Raw genomic sequence first — 17,335 nt, 5'->3', positions numbered from 1 at the left:
TACGGCCTTTAACAGTAAGCCAGACAGAGCCTTGGTATTTAGCCGATTTCCTCAGCCGATTTTTCTTTGTTAGGTACAGCCCACCATAAACTTTTGTATTCCCCCCTGCAAATCTGCCCATCTCGATTAATCGGCCCTGTTTGTCCGTCGAATTTAATACAAGATAGGTTTGATTACATCCCTCTGGGATCGCGTTAGCGGTATCGGCCACCTGAAACCTATGAGGGAGAAGGAGATACAACTAACGAAAGATTGCCTGAATCTACAAAGCACACTAAGGTGTCACATGAAACTAGTTTATTGATTCGACAACAGCAACATCACATCATAATGCAAAATGGCCTAAACGCGCCTGGATCCTCTGAGCCACATTTAGAATAAACCCCTCCCTAAAAGCGGGAGCGATAATAGATATACCGAAGGGCAATCCCTGAATATGACCTGCTGGTATGGCAATTGCGGATAAATCGAGGATATTGACAGCGCTCGCAAAAACACCCAGCTTCAAATTAGGCCCAATCGGATCTTTCTCTACTTCTTGGATTGTCGGATGATTTGGAGCGGTAGGTACAACAAGAATATCGCACTTGTCAAATTCGGCTTCTATGAGTTTTGACAGTCGCTGAGCTTCGTAAATATCACGGAATACGTCGGTTGCAGACATGGAATTAGCTGAATCCAAGACATCTTGTGTTACAGGATGTAGAGTTAAAGTGTTTTCTTTGTTTTTTAACACTTCCTGTAGAAAGGTGGTTCTTTCGGCAATAAATGCGCCTTTGTACAGTAGATCTGATGCAGATAGATATGATGACCAGTCGAAGCTGACTTCCTCGATATGAGCCAAGTTACGAACCAGCGAAATGACTTTTGCGAATTTTTCGTGATACCCGGAAGATAATGTTTCCTTTAATATGCTTTCAGGCGGAAATGAGACAGTATAGGGTGACTCTTCGTGCAGTAAGGATCTGCTCGTCAGGGATGCCAATGATGGGGAGCTTCGTGAATATAGATCTTCAGAGTCGCGTCCCTTGGATACAAGCCATACGGTTCTTGCGTCAGAGATTGTGTTTGCGAAGAAAGAAACACAATCGAGGGTCTTACACGCAGGTATCACGCCTGCAGTGGAGACAGTGCCCTTGGTTGGCTTTAATCCGACGATGTTATTAAAAGCAGCTGGTACACGACCTGACCCTGCCGTATCTGTTCCTAGAGCAAACGAGACTTGGCCAAGAGCGACAGCTACGGCGGAGCCGGAGCTTGAACCCCCTGAAATACGTGCCGGGTCAGAAGCACAATGGCAGGCACCGAATGGGGACCTGGTCCCTACAAGCCCTGTGGCAAACTGATCGAGGTTCGTCTTTCCGATGACAATTGCACCCGCATCTTCCAGTCTTTGGACAACATGGGCTGATATCTTAGGGACGTATTCGAATGATGGGCATGCCGCCGTTGTAGGGAGTCCGGAAACATCAATGTTATCTTTAACAGCAAAAGGAATTCCAAACAGGGGGAGGTTTCGATCAGCAGATTGCTCTAGTTTTTTTGCTCTGCATAAGAGGTCCTCAGCTGGAGTTTGATTAATCCAAATCGACGGGTGCTGTATTTTGTCGGAATTGATCTTATCAAGAACATGATTGATAACTGTGACTGGGGAGAGACCTGCCGAGTATGCAGTCTTCAGGGTTTCTATATCCAACGAACCGTCCCAGTCAGCTCCATTCTCTAGAGGATGGGCTGGAAGTGAAGACAAGGCGGCGAGGAGTGGTCGTGAATGGCTAACAAATCCAAAAAGTCCTTCCGAGAAATGTATCATGTCGAGCGAGGCCGACTTGAAATCTGACACAAAGCCACCTGTGCAGTCGCTGAGAATACAAGCGTCGAATCCTCGGTCATTGGCTTCCCGAACGGTGGTTGTGACACAGCATTCCACAGTGACCCCAACAACAATCATATGAGTGATTCCCCTATCGACTAGGTGCTCATGTAAGGAAGTAGAGAAAAAGCTTCCCTTTCCAGGCTTATCAACCACATACTCCCCAACAACTGGCTGTAGCTCATCGATAATATCATGGCCATATTCTCCTCTTGTCAGAAGTCGTCCCATTGGACCGACATCTCCAATAACCATGGAGTGCCGTGTGGTTGGAGCACGTGCTTGCCTCAACAATTTGGGTGTCGGTAGATCACGAAGGTCTGGTCTGTGGCCTTCGCGTGTATGAATGACATGCATTCTGCGTTCGCGGAACATGCGCAATACCGCCAGCGTCGGCTGGATGGTGGCTTGCACCTTCTCAACTCCCGCATCCCCTGCTTGAATATATCCAAAGCCGTCTTTGAGCAGGAAGTCACGCTGCATGTCAATAATGACAAGGGCAGTTGTCGAGGGATTGAAGCGGAATGCGTATGGTTGCGCTTCAAATGATACAGACACATCCCTATTGCCTTCGGCCGACCCGGCGATCCGGTTCATTGACTGGGCAGCAACCATCTTGTGAATGATAATTTAAGGTCTAATTGGCATGGACGACAGGGTTTGTGGTAAACATGATTGGGGAACATTGCGCCAGACAAGCCAGGCTTTAAGCCACGATATTGCTTGCCGTTGAGACAGCCCGCGGCTCCAGATGTCGGGAAGAGCGCCGTTCTTATCTTATCCATATCTTATCGCGGCGTTGCTCTTATCTGCCTGCTTATCTTCCAGTCATCCCAGCATCTCCTTTATCGGCGCACTCCTTCCGACTCCGTATACCTGCAAAATCCCTGGGAATTCTGGATCCATCCAGTATCAGGACCCATTTCCCATAATGAGAGCATGTGATGTTTGCCGGAAGAAGAAACAAAGATGCGTCACCCTGTACGGATCGCCTAGCTGCTTGACCTGCCAAGCTGCTGGTCTGTCTTCCTGCACCTTCTTACAGCCTCCCCGCCAAAACGCCGTGCCACTGCGGGGAATGTCAGAGAATTCGCTCCTAGAAAGTCCCGCGGCCAAGACCCTCTGAGGAGCCATTACCAGACTCACCTGTGGATTCAGCGTTAGACCAAGAGCTTGACTATCCCAAGGAATCCATCCTGACCAAAACGCTGGGTCTTGAAAAAAGCCGCTTCTCAGAGCTCATTGGACCAGGCGGCGAGTATGACAGCCAGCTATTAAAAACTACATATAGCCACGACTCAATGCGGCCATTGCGGGATGGAGACAATACGGCATCATCCAATAGCATATTCAGCCCGTCGACATTGCGCAAGGTACAGGATAATGTTTTCTTCCAAATGACCCCAGATGTTGAAGTCTATCAGAGTATCCGGAAAGATGATACTTGGGGCGAAGTCAACGTGGAAGACGTCGAGTCGCTTGTACGTCCACATGGAGCAATATTAATCAAGCTATACTTTCGCATTGTGCACCCCTCATTTCCTATTATTCATAAAAACGTTTTCCTAGAAAAGTACAATCGGACATATCGTGAGATTACTGCGCATCTTCTTGCCGCCGTTTATGCGCTGGCTGTTTGCTGGTGGTCGTACGATCCAGAACTTCTACTCCAGGAAAAGATCAATGAAGCTGCATTGGTCAGGATTGCCCATCATGCTGTGCAGGATGCTATGCATCGGCCTCGCCTTAATACCATACAAGCTGGTCTTCTGCTCTTGCAACGCCATCGCAATCCACTGTTTACAGATAACTCATGGATGTGGTCTTTCACCTCTTCACTCATGGGACTGGGTCAACATCTTGGGCTCCATTTAGATTGCTCACACTGGGATATCCCAGAGTGGGAGAAAGGTCTGCGGAAACGACTGGCCTGGGCTTTATTTATTCAGGATACATTCTCGGCATTGGTTCTCGGGCGACCATGCATGATTTCAGAAACCTCCGATTGGATTGTGAAACCACTTGAGACTACCGATTTCTCCGAAGGTGCTGGGGACGAGGAGTCGGGTGAGGAGGTTGGCAGTGTAAGCATTGAGAACGGAAAATTGTTGTTCATGGAGCTCGTGAACTTGAGTCGTATTGCTTCCCGCATGCTGCGGGAGCTCTATTCTGTGAAATCTCTAGCAGAAGTGCTTGAGCCCCAAGAAGTACTTACTATTGCCAAGTCATTGGGGACTGACCTCGCGCAACTATTGCGAAATCTCCCGGAAGAATTGGGTCTAGAAAATATACAACCCGGGAAGCTATGCATGAATGGATTTCTTCACCTCGCGCTGCATGCGACAACCGCAGCACTACATCGACGTTTGCTGTGGTCGATACAGCAATCAAAGTCTAAAGTTGATCCGCAATTTGTTCAATTCATCCGCGGAATGCTTCGAACACGAGCACGTACCCTAGTTCAATTTATTTCGCATCTGCGTCCCGAGCATATGGAATCATTCTGGTTCTTTGCCGCAGGTGGATGTGCAACAATTCTCGGCGGATTTCTAGGCCTTCTTCGCACTACAAGCGTCAGCATGGAAGAATCGGAGGATCTGCAAAATCTGATGAAAGAGTTTGAGTGGCAGCTTCGTATGAAAGCGAAAATGAGCGACTGGGTATCTTATACTCATACTAGACTTCGAGTGCTGGGGTGGGATGATTGGAAGAACTCCAAGATTTCATTTCCAGAGCTGCATTCGGAAAGAGTAAATCTCACAAACACAGCAAATATTGATCCGTCTGTTGAAATAAACGAAAACGTCGCCTTCTCGCCATTGTCAATCCAGCAGTTTTCCGCGACGTCCATTGACCTGGATAACATCATGTCATGGACGTTTTCAAATTCCACCGGTCCCAGCTATGATTTAATGCCTCCATAAACGAAGAGGTGGCTCTCAACCTATCTCATATGTTCCAAACCTCAGTTTTCAAAGATGCAGGTGTAAGCTATCTAGCCATGTAATGATCTTTCAAAGATTCTATATACAATATTTAGCTCAGCAGTGCCGATGAAACTATTCATTAGGTCTTGACGATATATAGTCAACATTGGTTACATCGATCAGGGTTTTTAGGTGGCTTTCCATCTTCACAGGTTGCCTCTCACACTCGTCCTTTTCGAGTCTCCTAATAGCGAGCCTTTTCCAAACTTAAAGGACAGCCGAAATGGGATCATATTTTGCGCCCTCAGCTAGACAGGTCGCCAGGGGCTTAATTATGGTGTTATAGCTTGGCCCGATAAACACCGGTATCGAATAACGTTCTCGCTTCGTGACATTTAAAACGCGATGGATTGTACTGCGAAAAGTACATGTATCATTAGACTAATATCACGACACATTTTCGGTTTTGCTTCGGCCAGAGATTTTGCCCACTTGTGAGGGCGTTATCACTTTATTGTAGACCTCACTTCTGCTGCAGAAATCAGAGGGATTGTTGTTCAATGGATCCACTCCAAACTGAAGGCTTCATTCAATCTGGCTTTTTTTATCTCAATCGTATAGACATTCTTCCTTATATTCACACAACACTGTCCCAATTTTGAAATACGCATGTTGTTATATATATATATCCGCGCCCAGACTGATAAATTGTTCCGTTGTAGAAAATATTTGATCGATTATGGATTGCGGAATGCCCTGGTTTTCGATATATAAGAATCCGACTCAGTTGCACGCATCTCGCAGACTTTCAACAACTTGTGCTTGTAGCTGCGTGACATCAATCATGGATTTCATCGAAATTATGCGATTGCTTGACTTTATCTAAGACAACGTCATATTATAGCTTCTGCCAGCGAAGCTAGTGCCACCATCCTCTCGGTTAACACATATTTATAGAACGCAGCTTATAAGCATTAATTAATATAGATACAAACCAAAATAAAAGATAAGATGGCGTTTAGTCAATCTCATGACTACCCCACCGCTTCGATGCAATATTGACGGTCGGTAGTCCGATAGATAACATGCACAATCCCGCGGGCTGCGCGGGGCCCGCGGGATTCTTGCTTATCTCGAGCCTCAATTCTCGGAGAAAAACTCCCATCTTAGACTCGTATTAAATGGAGCTCCGAAATAAAACAGTCTAGTACGTTTTTGTCTTAGGGTTTCATTGATGCTTTTATATTTACTTGATTTGAATACGATGGTATACTTTATCTTCAGATTAAATATCAATTGATATCCATTCATGACATGGGTCCCTCAAGGAACGGTAGTCGCGTCAGATTCCAGAGCCTATTAATTTCCGCATCCTGAAGGTTAAGCGTCCTTTCTCTTGCTGGTGATTCTTTTTTGGGACGGGGGTTCCGCTACTTCTTATTAATTAATATATCATATCCTATTCCCACTCTTTGTGTGATAAATTATTCACAATATACTAAATATTTCGACTCCATTTCACATACCTGTGACGGTCGTCAATAGATGCCTGGTGTATGGTTTGGCGCCTTCAACGTGGCCTTGCTAATATATCTACACGACTCACACGCAACTGCTTGCTAGTATTCATTCTCTCACTGTCTTGGTATTCTCGTGTCAAGCTTCAAAGATAGAGTAATTGGTATTGATTTACTGAATCCTGATTATCATATTGGACGTCGTCAAAATATCAATATCAATGTGCGTGAATTAGATAATATATAGGTCACTCACAGCGCCTCTAATTATCTGCTGGCCACTCTGGAAGGGCCGTGATAGGGGCTGTACATGTATTAGAGGATAATACAGACACCAGTAAATCGATCAATCGATATCTACTCATGAACCTTCAATGTTAATGTTCAATCCTGGAACTGCCTATTATACTCCGAAATTCCAATTCAGAGGATGTAGAAATTAGAATATAGATACGAAAAGCTCCCTGCCCTAGATAGAATAAGTATCCTCCACTCCTCAGTATTATGCTTTGGCTTCTTAACGAACTATTCATTTGCGGCAGTTTACTTGTAGAGAATTTCGATGATTTACGGAAAAAGCAATCGAATATGAGATATAGACAGCTTTTCATAATTCCGATTTCTCGACAAATATCTTTACCCTATTATCTACTTCACCAATCTCCACATCCTCGCAAGTAGTCGGATGCAGAATAGTGCGTAATCCTATCCCATTTATTGTCATCGCCTGTCCCTTTGCATTAAAACCCACGTGGAACTCTCCCATTGTTTCCCGGCATAAGAGAGATCGTCAATATCCGCAGCACAGAAGTCGTCCCACAATCGCTTCTGGCCCTGATCTTGGTCGCATTTCTGGTATAATAACAAGCCGCCAAATTTCAGCCATGAAAGCTGCCGTGACGAGATCGCCAGGTAGTGCTCTTAGTTATCAGTTTCCTGAATTCAACTCACACCCGATAGCTCAGCATATGTGGCCACAAAATCTACGCCGAGAGAAGTCCAACTTTTCCGGTGAATCCCTGGCCTTTGGTTGTCTTCTGCGAGCTCGATCCTACCGTTGGACACGGAGATGCCATCCGTGCCGGTAGACAATTTATAACAGCCCACGTACCTCGAAGATGCGGCAGTGCGAAGTAACTCATTTGCAAGGGGGGCAAATGTAGACGTTATACTCTCTCTCAGATGATTCAGCAATTCCGCATCGCCAGTAATGAGAAGCACTACTCCGAGCTGGAATTCCGGTATCAGGATGATCGTTGAGTAATATCCATTAGCATTCCCGCTTTGGCGATGAAGTCCACGGGTTGGTTGTCTTGCGTAAGAGCCGTTGTGCGGTAGATCTCCTAAGCAAGTCCATAGGCCGTTGCAGAACCAGAGTTGGTCCATACGGCAAGCTTCATCCACAAGTTCAGAGGGCCCTCTGGGAGTAATGTGGCTGGATAAAGTATGAATATAAGGTAGATTGTAAGGTCGTTAGGGGTATTATAGAGGCCAGCAGTACTATAAGATAAGCTAGCAGCTAATGCTTGAGTTGTATCACAAGGACACCGGAGACATATCGGCAACAAATACATTTTCCCAATCGTTGAATTGGACGGGAATGATTCCCCTGCGTACCTCTGGTATCTGTGCGGTTGTATCTTGCATTTTCAGAGGCTGCAGTATTGATGCATAGATGACTAAATCGTACGGGCTGCCAGTGCACCTAGAAGAGAGAAGCCAGCGTTGGAATGTCACCTGGCGATTGACAGGAAACCCCCGGGCGTTATGTCTTGCGCTCTGCAGTGTATCTAACCTATTTTAGTAGAATGGCCATGTATAAGCAAGAGGTTATAGTAACATTGAAAGTCCGGTGCTTTGGTACATCATTCTCTTCTATCAGAACGGGCGGCGGAAGGTCATGATCTCGCAGACCATTCCCCCAACGACATTGCAGTGCAAGAACCCCTCTCTACAGAAAGCAAGGCTCGGGGGTGCGATTGGTTGGGTAGTCTGACATAAAGGGGACTTTTATGTTGTCCTATCGCGGTGAATACCAGCCTGATTATCAACCACTTTCCAAAATCAAGGAAGGAAATGCAGGGCCCAGCGCATTGCAAAGTGCTTTATGATGGAAAGAAAGGGAAAAAGATGACGACACATAGGCTCAGCATGTTTGAGTCATTCTAAGTCCTGTACATCATTTTTATGGTATAAAAGCATGATCTATATATTGTGTAGGGGCGAAAGGGGGTTCTTCGGTAACTAAAATCTACTCCGCGTGAGAATTTACCCCAGTATCTAACTAATATTAATTAAAAATGACTAGAGTGTTGTCCATTAAAATATGATAATTTTTTCTTTTATTGCTTTTTTTCAAAGAGGACTCGGTATTAAAATTCGTCTTACAAGGGTGAAATATTGAGAAATGGAAGAATCTTGGCAATTCTCTCCAGAGACTCTGGTAGAGGCAGTAAAGAGCCCTCAGATCAGTGATAAGCCTATTGGTGTGCCACTGTGGGGGAGATACAGTATCAGCTACGGGGTCTGCGTAGCCTATCATAGCGTAATGTTATCGCCTTATCTGTTATCAGACCGTCCCTCGGTCTTGCAGATATACAAATATCGGCCGCGCTAATGCTGGCCGACATTACAGGTCACTAATACTGGCCTATGTTACATATATAGGATGCTGCGAACTGTTGGGTGTGGGCCATTTCCTGGCATATCCAATCGACCCAATAAATGAACATGGAGGCGAATGTAGTTAGGAGGCGCTTTGCCTCTGCCAAACAGCAACATATACGAGAGAAGATCCAAAAATACACCACATTGGACGGCTGGGTCCTCGAGCGCCAACAAACGAGCTTTGCAGATGACGGTACCTGGTCTAACATCGATTCTGATGTTACGCCACTGGAGAGACGAACATGGACGTCGTTCACCATCTTAGGATTTTGGGGCAGCGATGCCTTGAATGCTCAAGCTTGGGAAGGTGCTAGTTCTATAATCCAGGCTGGTTTGACGTGGAGAGAGAGCATTTATCTAAGTAAAAGAGTTAATGGTTGACACAATGTCATATATTGGCTAATATTTTTATAGCTCTGACTGGGGCAATGGTTGATACAATTCCATTAATACTCAACGGTCATATTGGTGCGACGTTTCACATTCCCTTCCCGGTTGCTATACGATCCTCCTTCGGATTTTACTTCTCTCGCTTTGCGGTAGTCACTCGACTGATAACTGCTCTCTTCTGGCACGGTAAGCTCTGAAATTCCGCTATAATGCAAGGACAGAAGATGGCTGACACTCATCTGTCCACTTAGCAATCCAGACATGGACAGGAAGTACCGCCATGTTTCAAATCATTCGTTCCATATGGCCGTCATTCCTGGATATGCCAAACCACTTGCCAGAAAGCGCAGGCATTACGACAAACCAGATGGTTGCCCATTTTGTGTTCTGGTCTGTGCAATTCCCGATATTGCTCATTGCACCACACAAACTTAAATGGTTTTTTGTATTCAAGATATTTATCGTCCTCACGGTAAGTGTGGCTGTGGTGATTGCCACGACAAAGCAAGCCGGTGGAGTAGGCGATATTTGGAACCAACCTTACCAATCGAGTGGCTCGACAAGATCATGGCTTATTATGAACAGCTTTTCGAGCATGTGTGGTAGCTGGTAGGTCTGCCCTTGCCCACATTTACCCTAGTTACTAATTCCGGATTCTATGAAACAGGGCAACAATGGCTACTAATATTCCGGATTTCACTCGATACATGAAGCGGCCTCGTGGAATATATTGGCAGGCATTGTGGCTGCCTATGATCAACGTCTTGATGGCAACATTCGGCATGATCGCCACTAGCTGCTCAAAGATTTTGTACGGCGAATACCTCTGGAGTCCACTCGACCTTGCCGCGGAGTGGAATGGTCCATGGGGCCGATGTGGCGCTTTCTGGGTCGGATTTGCTTGGGTTGTTGGGCAAATCGGAACCAACCTGTCCGCCAATGTCATATCATGCTCCAACGACATGACAAACCTCTGCCCAAAGTACATTAACATCCGCCGAGGAGTAATAATAACGACCGTAACGGCAGGATGGATCATGGTGCCTTGGAAAATTGTAGCCTCAGCCAGCTCATTGCTGACATTCATGTCAGGGCTATCAACATTCCTTGCCCCAATTGCAGCCATCCTGGCAGCAGACTACTGGATCGTAAAAAGACGACGCTTTGACGTGCCTGCCTTGTACCGTCGCTACGGCCGATATCGTTATATTGCAGGCATCAACTGGCGAGCCGCCGTGTCCTTTCTCGTATCAGTAACTCCAAATATGCCAGGTCTAGCGAATGCAGTCAATCCCTCGATCCAACTAAGCGCCGGAATTCGGCATATCTGGGAGATGAACTACCTCTGGGGGTTCAGCAGCGCTTTCTTCCTTTATTGTGTTCTGAGTCATTTCTTCCCGGCCAAGGAAACTTTGGTGAAGGAAGCCATACACGGCGATATGCCAACATACGAAGGTACCGCTACTGAAGTGGCTGGAACGGAGACTGCTTCTGAATCGACCGATCGCAAAGAGCCATATGATGTCGTGGGATTCTATCAACCGTGAGGGGCAGGACTTACTGGGTAATTTCGGGATAATCTTAGTTCCTAGGAATGAGCCGTTTGATATTTTACCTCTATTAGTTCATCTAACTCTTTATTTCCTACATTAAAGTCGAAATGGTAAACCTTGTGTACGGTAAGCCAATTAAATTTGCTCTAGTGACGTGCCAGTCGACTACAAGAACAGTCTTCAGATGAGTTCAAAAATTTTGTATGTCTAACATCGACCAATAAACCAAACGTGCAAGATATAATGTTGTGTTGATGCAAACTAACCAGCTCTCAACATATTATCATGGAATTTTACATATGTAAGATCCAGTCAGACAGCCCCGCACGGCCGTGAAGCCATTGAATGGGAGAGAAAGTCTCCCCACCGGAGGCCGATGGAGGGCAATAGAGACGACAGAACTGGGGACGTTCTTTACCATCGGATTGTAATAGCTCGGCCGCTACTTATTCGACGGGGTCTGTGGGGATGCGCAATAACGCCATTAATATTGGTTGGTGTTGGTGGTGCATTCGGCCCACCTCAATCATCCGTACGAACCCGTCGCAGAAATCAATTGCTAGACTGTTAAGGTAGGTATATTCGTTGTATAGCTTGAATTGTACAATATTCTCCACCTCTCGAGCATTCATGGAAAGACGATGATGACGCCGAAGTTGTCGGAGCGAGTGGGGCTGTCGAAACCCTGATTAGTTTCCAAATTTGGAAAGCGACAGTCATTCAACCCTGAATAGGATTGGCATTCAATCACCGGATATTTGCATGTTTATAGGATTGTCTCAGTATTTAAGCACGATAATATCCCCAAAGGTCCTCATTTCCATCATCGACATTGTTTACTACGTATTCCATTACACATCCTCGACCAATCAGGACTACCAGACATCAAAATGGCACCCTCCCTGCATCCTCTCATCGACAACGGTCTAACCAAAGGCCAACCAAACTTCACAGGCGGCAAACTCCATTGCCACTGCCCCAGCAACAAAGTCGAAGTAACATTAGGCTCCAACGTCCTCCACAACCACGCCTGCGGCTGCTCCAAATGCTGGAAACCAGCCGGTACGCTTTTCTCCGTGATTGGTGTCATCCCCGTCGACAAAGTACAGGTTACCGCCAACGGCGACAAGTTGCACGTCGTTGACTCGTCGGCTGTCATCCAGCGAAACGCATGCTCGCAGTGTGGTGTTCATTTGTATGGGCGTATCCACGTCGATCATCCGTTCAAGGGTCTAGACTTTGTGCATGTTGAACTTTCGGATACAAAGGGGTGGCAGGAACCACAGTTTGCAGCCTTTGTGTCTAGTATTATTGAGCAAGGGTTCAATCCGGAGGGAATCGATGAGGTTCGTAATAAGTTCCAGAGCGTTGGGTTGGCAACGTACGACTCGTTGAGTCCGGCTTTGATGGATGCAATTGCTACTTGGACGGCCAAGAAGAATGGGAAGTTGTAGCCGACTTTACATTTATTTCATTTATGTTTATAGAAAATTTGTACACAATTCTCGAAGCTGAATAGGTAGGAATTGGTATGGATATAGTTCTTAGCACATGTGATGCTGGCTCCGCGCCAAGTGTGAATGTTGACAAAATAATGCAAGAATCAGTATATTATATTGTATTCACTAGAATTTAACCAATTTGTCATGCATTTCCATCGATTCAATCTAACAAGGTGAATAGTAAATCCCAGTACATATGAGGTCACGTGCCTAGAAAGTTCTGCCTCAGGCTCCGAGGCACCAGCGGGGGCGGGTAGGTGGGGCATTTTTGACTCATACAAAAAAGCAACCCTCGTTCTCTCACCAGGCGAGATAACAACATTGAAGAGCAGAAAATAACCCAAGCGACCGAATTAAGCTCGACTAGGCATTCTACGTCAATTAATTGTCGCCCCGATTTCATTCTACAGTCAACCCAGCTCAGTGGTGACCACCATGGCGGACGCGGTCGCCGAAAGTGTGGCCAAGCTGCAGCTTGACGAGGAGACGGGCGAGATGGTATCCAAGAGCGAGCTCAAGAAGCGAATGCAGAAACGTGCCAAGAAGGCTGCTAAAACTGCTGCTGCTGCGTCATCCGTACAGCAGGAGAAAGCCAACAAGCCCGCCAGCAAGCCCGCCAAGGTTGAAGAGCCTACCCTCGACCCCGATGCCATGTTCAAGCTGGGATTCCTTGCCGACGTGTACAAGCTGCGTCCATCTAAAGACGTGGTGACGCGATTCCCACCCGAGCCAAACGGATATCTTCATGTAACCCTCCTTTGATTTGAGCCAGTGAAAGGGAAGCAAGCTAATATAAGGGTTAGCTTGGACACTCGAAGGCAATCGCTATCAACTTTGGATTTGCTAGGTATCATGGAGGAAAAACTGTGAGTTTCCTGTCAGTATATTAGGGTGAACACAGCTAACGTTCTCGTAGATTCTTAGGTAACTTTTGCGCTATCTCGAGACGAATCATCCCTGCTGACACTACCAACCCAGGTTTGACGACACGAACCCCGACGCCGAAAAGGAGGAATACTTTATCGCTATTGAGGAGACTATCCGATGGCTAGGGTTCACCCCTTCTAAAATCACCTACGCGTCGGACAATTATCAGCGCATGTACGATCTCGCGGAGAAGATGATCAAGATGGAGAAAGCGTATGTCTGCCACTGCAATGAAGCGGAAACCAAACTCCAGCGCGGCGGCGAGGAGGGATCCTCTCCACGGTACCGATGCGAGCATGCGAATCAGGATGTCGAGACCAACCTCAAAAAGTTCCGTGGCATGCGGGACGGCGAATATGCACCGCAAACCGCTTGGCTGCGCATGAAACAGGACATCATAAACAACCCCAATCCTCAAATGTGGGATATTGCCGCCTACCGCATTCCCAAAGACCAAGAGCCGCACTTCAGGACGGGCACCAAGTGGCGGGTATATCCGACATATGACTTTGCGCACTGCTTGTGCGATAGCTTCGAAGGAATCACACATAGTTTGTGCACTACTGAATTCATCATGTCACGCGAAAGCTATGAATGGCTAAATGAGTATGTTCCCTATGCGTTTACCAACAAGAACTTCTAAAATAAAGTGTGTATAAGATTTGAACTAACACGGTACAGGCTCCTGGTAGAATTCCAACCAATGCAGCGCGAGTATGGCCGCTTGAACCTCAGCGGCACAATCATGAGCAAGAGAGGGCTAAGAAGCTTGATTGAAAATAAAATCGTCCGCGGGTGGGATGACCCTCGACTCTATACTCTTAAAGCAATCCGCCGACGAGGCATACCTCCAGGCGCACTTCTTTCCTTTATCTCCGAGCTTGGTGTTACCACATCTACAAGCGTGATCGATATAAAACGCTTTGAGCAGTCGATTCGACGATATCTTGAAAGGACTGTTCCCCGGCTTATGGTCGTTCTTGACCCCGTCCCGGTCGTAATCGAAGACGCCGAAGAGCAAGACGTCGACGTTCCCTTTTCACCCAAAGACCCTAGCATGGGCTCTCACAAGCTCCGCCTAACCAAGACAGTATACATTGATCGCTCTGACTTCCGCGAGGTAGACAGCAAAGACTACTTCCGTCTCGCGCCAGGCAAGACCGTCGGCCTGTTACAAATGCCATACCCCATCAAAGCCGTATCTTTCACCAAAGACGAGACCACAGGAGCCGTGCAGGAAATCAGAGCAGTCTTTGACAAAGAAGGCAAAAGGCCCAAGACGTACATCCAGTGGGTCCCCGAAGGCTCACCCACCGCCGAAGTACGTATCCACGCGCGCCTTTTCAAATCAGACCAGCCTGCATCCGTGCCTGGCGGGTTTATGAACGACATCAACCCCGACAGCGAGACCATCTGGCCTAATGCGATGATCGAAACGGGCTTCTACGAGGTGAAACGACGCGCGCCATGGCCTGAAGCAGAGGGTGAAAAGGCAGGTGAAGTTGGACCGGAGAGTGTCCGGTTCCAGGGCATTCGAGTTGCTTATTTTGTAAGTCACTTTCTTCTAATCATGTCTGTTCATGCTGATAATCTTTTCTGGTGGCAGGCTCTTGACTCGGATAGCACTGAAGACAAGATTGTTCTTAATCGCATTGTGGGTCTGAAGGAGGATTCTGGAAAGAGTTAACTAAATCTAAATCCTTTAATGGCAAAGTAAAAAGCGATGTTATTTCACTGTCTTGGAGTAAGGGCGGAGGTGCATGATTGTGTCGCTAGCGTATGATTTATATAGGGTGTTCGCGAGCCTTTAGGGTTGTCTTGGAAGCATATGGCAAGACTAGAGCAGGGATTAGTTAGGTCAATGCTAGTAATTAGAGATATCGTCTAGACAAGATTCAAGTGTTGTAATGCCAACAAATTCACATATTTGATTGGTTGAATCTAGCTAGTCTTTTACCTCGTAGTATCAATTGAGATCAATTGAGTTATATATATCTATCTCCCCCAGTTCAAATGTTACTGAACATTACGCACTGATCGTATATCTTTCTTATACGTTGAGAATTGAGAAGTTCGAGATCAATCGATATCATTCCCAGCCCCCTTCTTCTCCGCCTCAGACTGCGCATCTTGTTCAGGGCTCACGCACTTTCCCTTCTCTGGATCGTGATCTTGCTCTTCTCGCACTCCTCCTCCCTCTCCCGTCTCCTCCTTTCCATCCTTTTTATCCTCCCTCTTATTCCTCCTTAAATCAATCCCCCCCCTCCAGCCCACCCAGCCCGTCTCCTTCGGGCCCCTAAGCAACAAAATTACCATGGCCGCACCCATAAACCCAATATTCGCACCGCCAGACAACACCCAGCCCCCGCTCGCATACAAATGATTCCCCGCCGCCGTCCCCATCAACTGCCCACAAAACACACAAAGCATATACGCCGTATTCACCCTACTCGCGGCCTTTGGCTCAACCGAATACACGGCGGTACGATTAGCCACTTGCGAAATCTGCTGGCCGAAATCAAAGATAATGGCCTGCACGATTGGCCCAGCAACAGATATCTTCCCCGTGAAAGTGCCGATGATAATCCCAATTAAGCAGAAGCCTTGCCCCATGAGCACGGATACGTGGGTGTCAAACTTGTCGGTCACGTGGCGCGCGAAGAACGGGCCGAAGAACATGGGCACGATGCCGGCGAGGGCGAAGAGGCCGATGACGATGGTGGAGTAGTTGTAAGGGTCATCGGAGAGGAGGAAGGTGAGGGTGGTCCAGAAGGAGGTGAAGGTGGAGGAGACGAAGAAGCCGATTAGGCAGGACTGCACGAGGAGCGGGTATTTTACGATAATCTCGAGAATGCTGAAGAGCATGCGGAAGTAGTTCAGGCCTGTGTTTGATTGTGGGTAATCAGGCATCAGGAACCAGAGCAGGATGAGGATGAGGTATTGCAGCGCAAATGACATCCAGTAGACGTTGCGCCAGGACGAGTAGTTGGCGATGATGCCGGAGAGCAGCCGCGCGATCAGGATGCCGAGCAGGAGGCCCGAGACGACAATGGCGATGGCTGTGGCGCGGCGGTTAGGTGCGGCGAGCTGGCCGACGAGTGGGAGCATGATTTGCTGGTAGAGGTTAGTTAGATCCAATAGGGGGGTAAATGGTTTTTGGGGTTGGGCGAACTGGAGTGACGGTTGTGACGCTCATGATAAAGTTCAAGGCGACAAAAGCCTCGAAGCTCTTGGTCAAGCAGAGGCCGAGGGAGATTGTGGCTGTAAACGCCATAAGTAGCAGGACAAAGGGTCGTCGTCGGACGATATCGCCCAGTGGACACAGAAACAACAAGCCCGTAGCATATCCAGCCTGGGCGACGGTTGGGATGAGACTTGCGCGCTCCTGGCTGATATTAAACGAAACGGCGAGGATCTCGAGCAGGGGATGAGAGTAGTACAGATTAGCGACCTATGACATTAATATTAGCAACTTCCCATAACATTTAGTTTTTGAAGTATAGAGGGAGTGGTTACAGTAAAAGTGCATGCAATTCCGAACAAGATGTTCAACGCCATTGTCAGTTTCGGCGGATTCTTAGGGTCGTAGCGACACAACGGTGGCACCCAGTTGATAGTATCCCATGTACGACGAAGAATTCCACTTGACTGTTGCTTATCATCGCTCATTTCGACAGGCACGGCCTCAGCTGGGGCCGGCGACGTAGATGATGATGATGTCTTTGTATTCTGCTCACTGGCCATGGCAGCATCTTGATTGCTGTTACTAGACTGGCCCATTGGAGAATCAGAATCAGAATCAAAGACTGAACAGATTTCGATTCTAGATGCAAATGCAAATGCACATTTAGGGCAAATTCGGCGATAAAACGGGTTAAAATTCGCGACACCGAGTTTTTCTGCAACAATGATGTCAGGTCGTTCTCAATAAAGCATTGAAATAATAGAGTTGATTCAAAATGTATGAATGGTATCAATT

General features: G+C 47.0%; 7 protein-coding genes across 7 annotated transcripts; 4 read left to right on the top strand and 3 right to left on the bottom strand.

Moving 5' to 3' along the window:
* Nucleotides 1-86: 86 nt before the first annotated feature.
* Nucleotides 87-2,595, bottom strand: BGW36DRAFT_391715 (putative glutamyl-tRNA amidotransferase subunit A). The gene has a single exon (XM_046217619.1). It carries the CDS (start codon nucleotides 2,486-2,488, stop codon nucleotides 326-328), a length of 2,163 nt encoding a protein of 720 aa, XP_046065498.1. The 5' UTR covers nucleotides 2,489-2,595; the 3' UTR covers nucleotides 87-325.
* A 760-nt stretch (nucleotides 2,596-3,355) lies between these two features.
* BGW36DRAFT_391713 (fungal-specific transcription factor domain-containing protein) lies at nucleotides 3,356-4,924 on the top strand. The gene has a single exon (XM_046217618.1). The coding sequence runs from the start codon at nucleotides 3,604-3,606 to the stop codon at nucleotides 4,795-4,797; it is 1,194 nt and encodes a 397-aa protein (XP_046065497.1). The 5' UTR covers nucleotides 3,356-3,603; the 3' UTR covers nucleotides 4,798-4,924.
* Nucleotides 4,925-7,037: 2,113 nt separating this feature from the next.
* On the bottom strand, nucleotides 7,038-7,703 carry BGW36DRAFT_433834 (uncharacterized protein; the record flags this gene model as incomplete). Its single annotated transcript, XM_046221325.1, has 2 exons — nucleotides 7,038-7,235; nucleotides 7,269-7,703. The coding sequence occupies 2 exons, from the start codon at nucleotides 7,701-7,703 to the stop codon at nucleotides 7,038-7,040; spliced, it is 633 nt and encodes a 210-aa protein (XP_046065496.1).
* A 1,253-nt stretch (nucleotides 7,704-8,956) lies between these two features.
* BGW36DRAFT_352423 (putative allantoin permease) lies at nucleotides 8,957-11,002 on the top strand. Its single transcript, XM_046213384.1, has 4 exons — nucleotides 8,957-9,345; nucleotides 9,399-9,560; nucleotides 9,626-9,983; nucleotides 10,042-11,002. Exons 1-4 carry the CDS (start codon nucleotides 9,042-9,044, stop codon nucleotides 10,919-10,921), a joined length of 1,704 nt encoding a protein of 567 aa, XP_046065495.1. The 5' UTR covers nucleotides 8,957-9,041; the 3' UTR covers nucleotides 10,922-11,002.
* Nucleotides 11,003-11,817: 815 nt separating this feature from the next.
* Nucleotides 11,818-12,381, top strand: BGW36DRAFT_309290 (putative glutathione-dependent formaldehyde-activating enzyme; the record flags this gene model as incomplete). The annotated part of the gene is made up of 1 exon (XM_046212395.1): nucleotides 11,818-12,381. One exon carries the CDS (start codon nucleotides 11,818-11,820, stop codon nucleotides 12,379-12,381), a length of 564 nt encoding a protein of 187 aa, XP_046065494.1.
* Nucleotides 12,382-12,728: 347 nt separating this feature from the next.
* On the top strand, nucleotides 12,729-15,280 carry BGW36DRAFT_391706 (tRNA synthetases class I, catalytic domain-containing protein). The gene is made up of 6 exons (XM_046217617.1): nucleotides 12,729-13,176; nucleotides 13,233-13,295; nucleotides 13,346-13,353; nucleotides 13,408-13,962; nucleotides 14,038-14,905; nucleotides 14,963-15,280. The coding sequence occupies exons 1-6, from the start codon at nucleotides 12,865-12,867 to the stop codon at nucleotides 15,041-15,043; spliced, it is 1,887 nt and encodes a 628-aa protein (XP_046065493.1). The 5' UTR covers nucleotides 12,729-12,864; the 3' UTR covers nucleotides 15,044-15,280.
* Nucleotides 15,281-15,435: 155 nt separating this feature from the next.
* On the bottom strand, nucleotides 15,436-17,025 carry BGW36DRAFT_309032 (major facilitator superfamily domain-containing protein; the record flags this gene model as incomplete). The annotated part of the gene is made up of 3 exons (XM_046212381.1): nucleotides 15,436-16,470; nucleotides 16,529-16,807; nucleotides 16,873-17,025. 3 exons carry the CDS (start codon nucleotides 17,023-17,025, stop codon nucleotides 15,436-15,438), a joined length of 1,467 nt encoding a protein of 488 aa, XP_046065492.1.
* Nucleotides 17,026-17,335: the final 310 nt, after the last annotated feature.

This window comes from Talaromyces proteolyticus (genome assembly GCF_021365285.1).
Source record: "Talaromyces proteolyticus strain PMI_201 chromosome Unknown BGW36scaffold_16, whole genome shotgun sequence".
Classification (NCBI taxonomy): domain Eukaryota; kingdom Fungi; phylum Ascomycota; class Eurotiomycetes; order Eurotiales; family Trichocomaceae; genus Talaromyces; species Talaromyces proteolyticus.
Note: the sequence above shows the minus strand (reverse complement) of the source record. Positions and strands in the feature narration are given on the sequence as shown.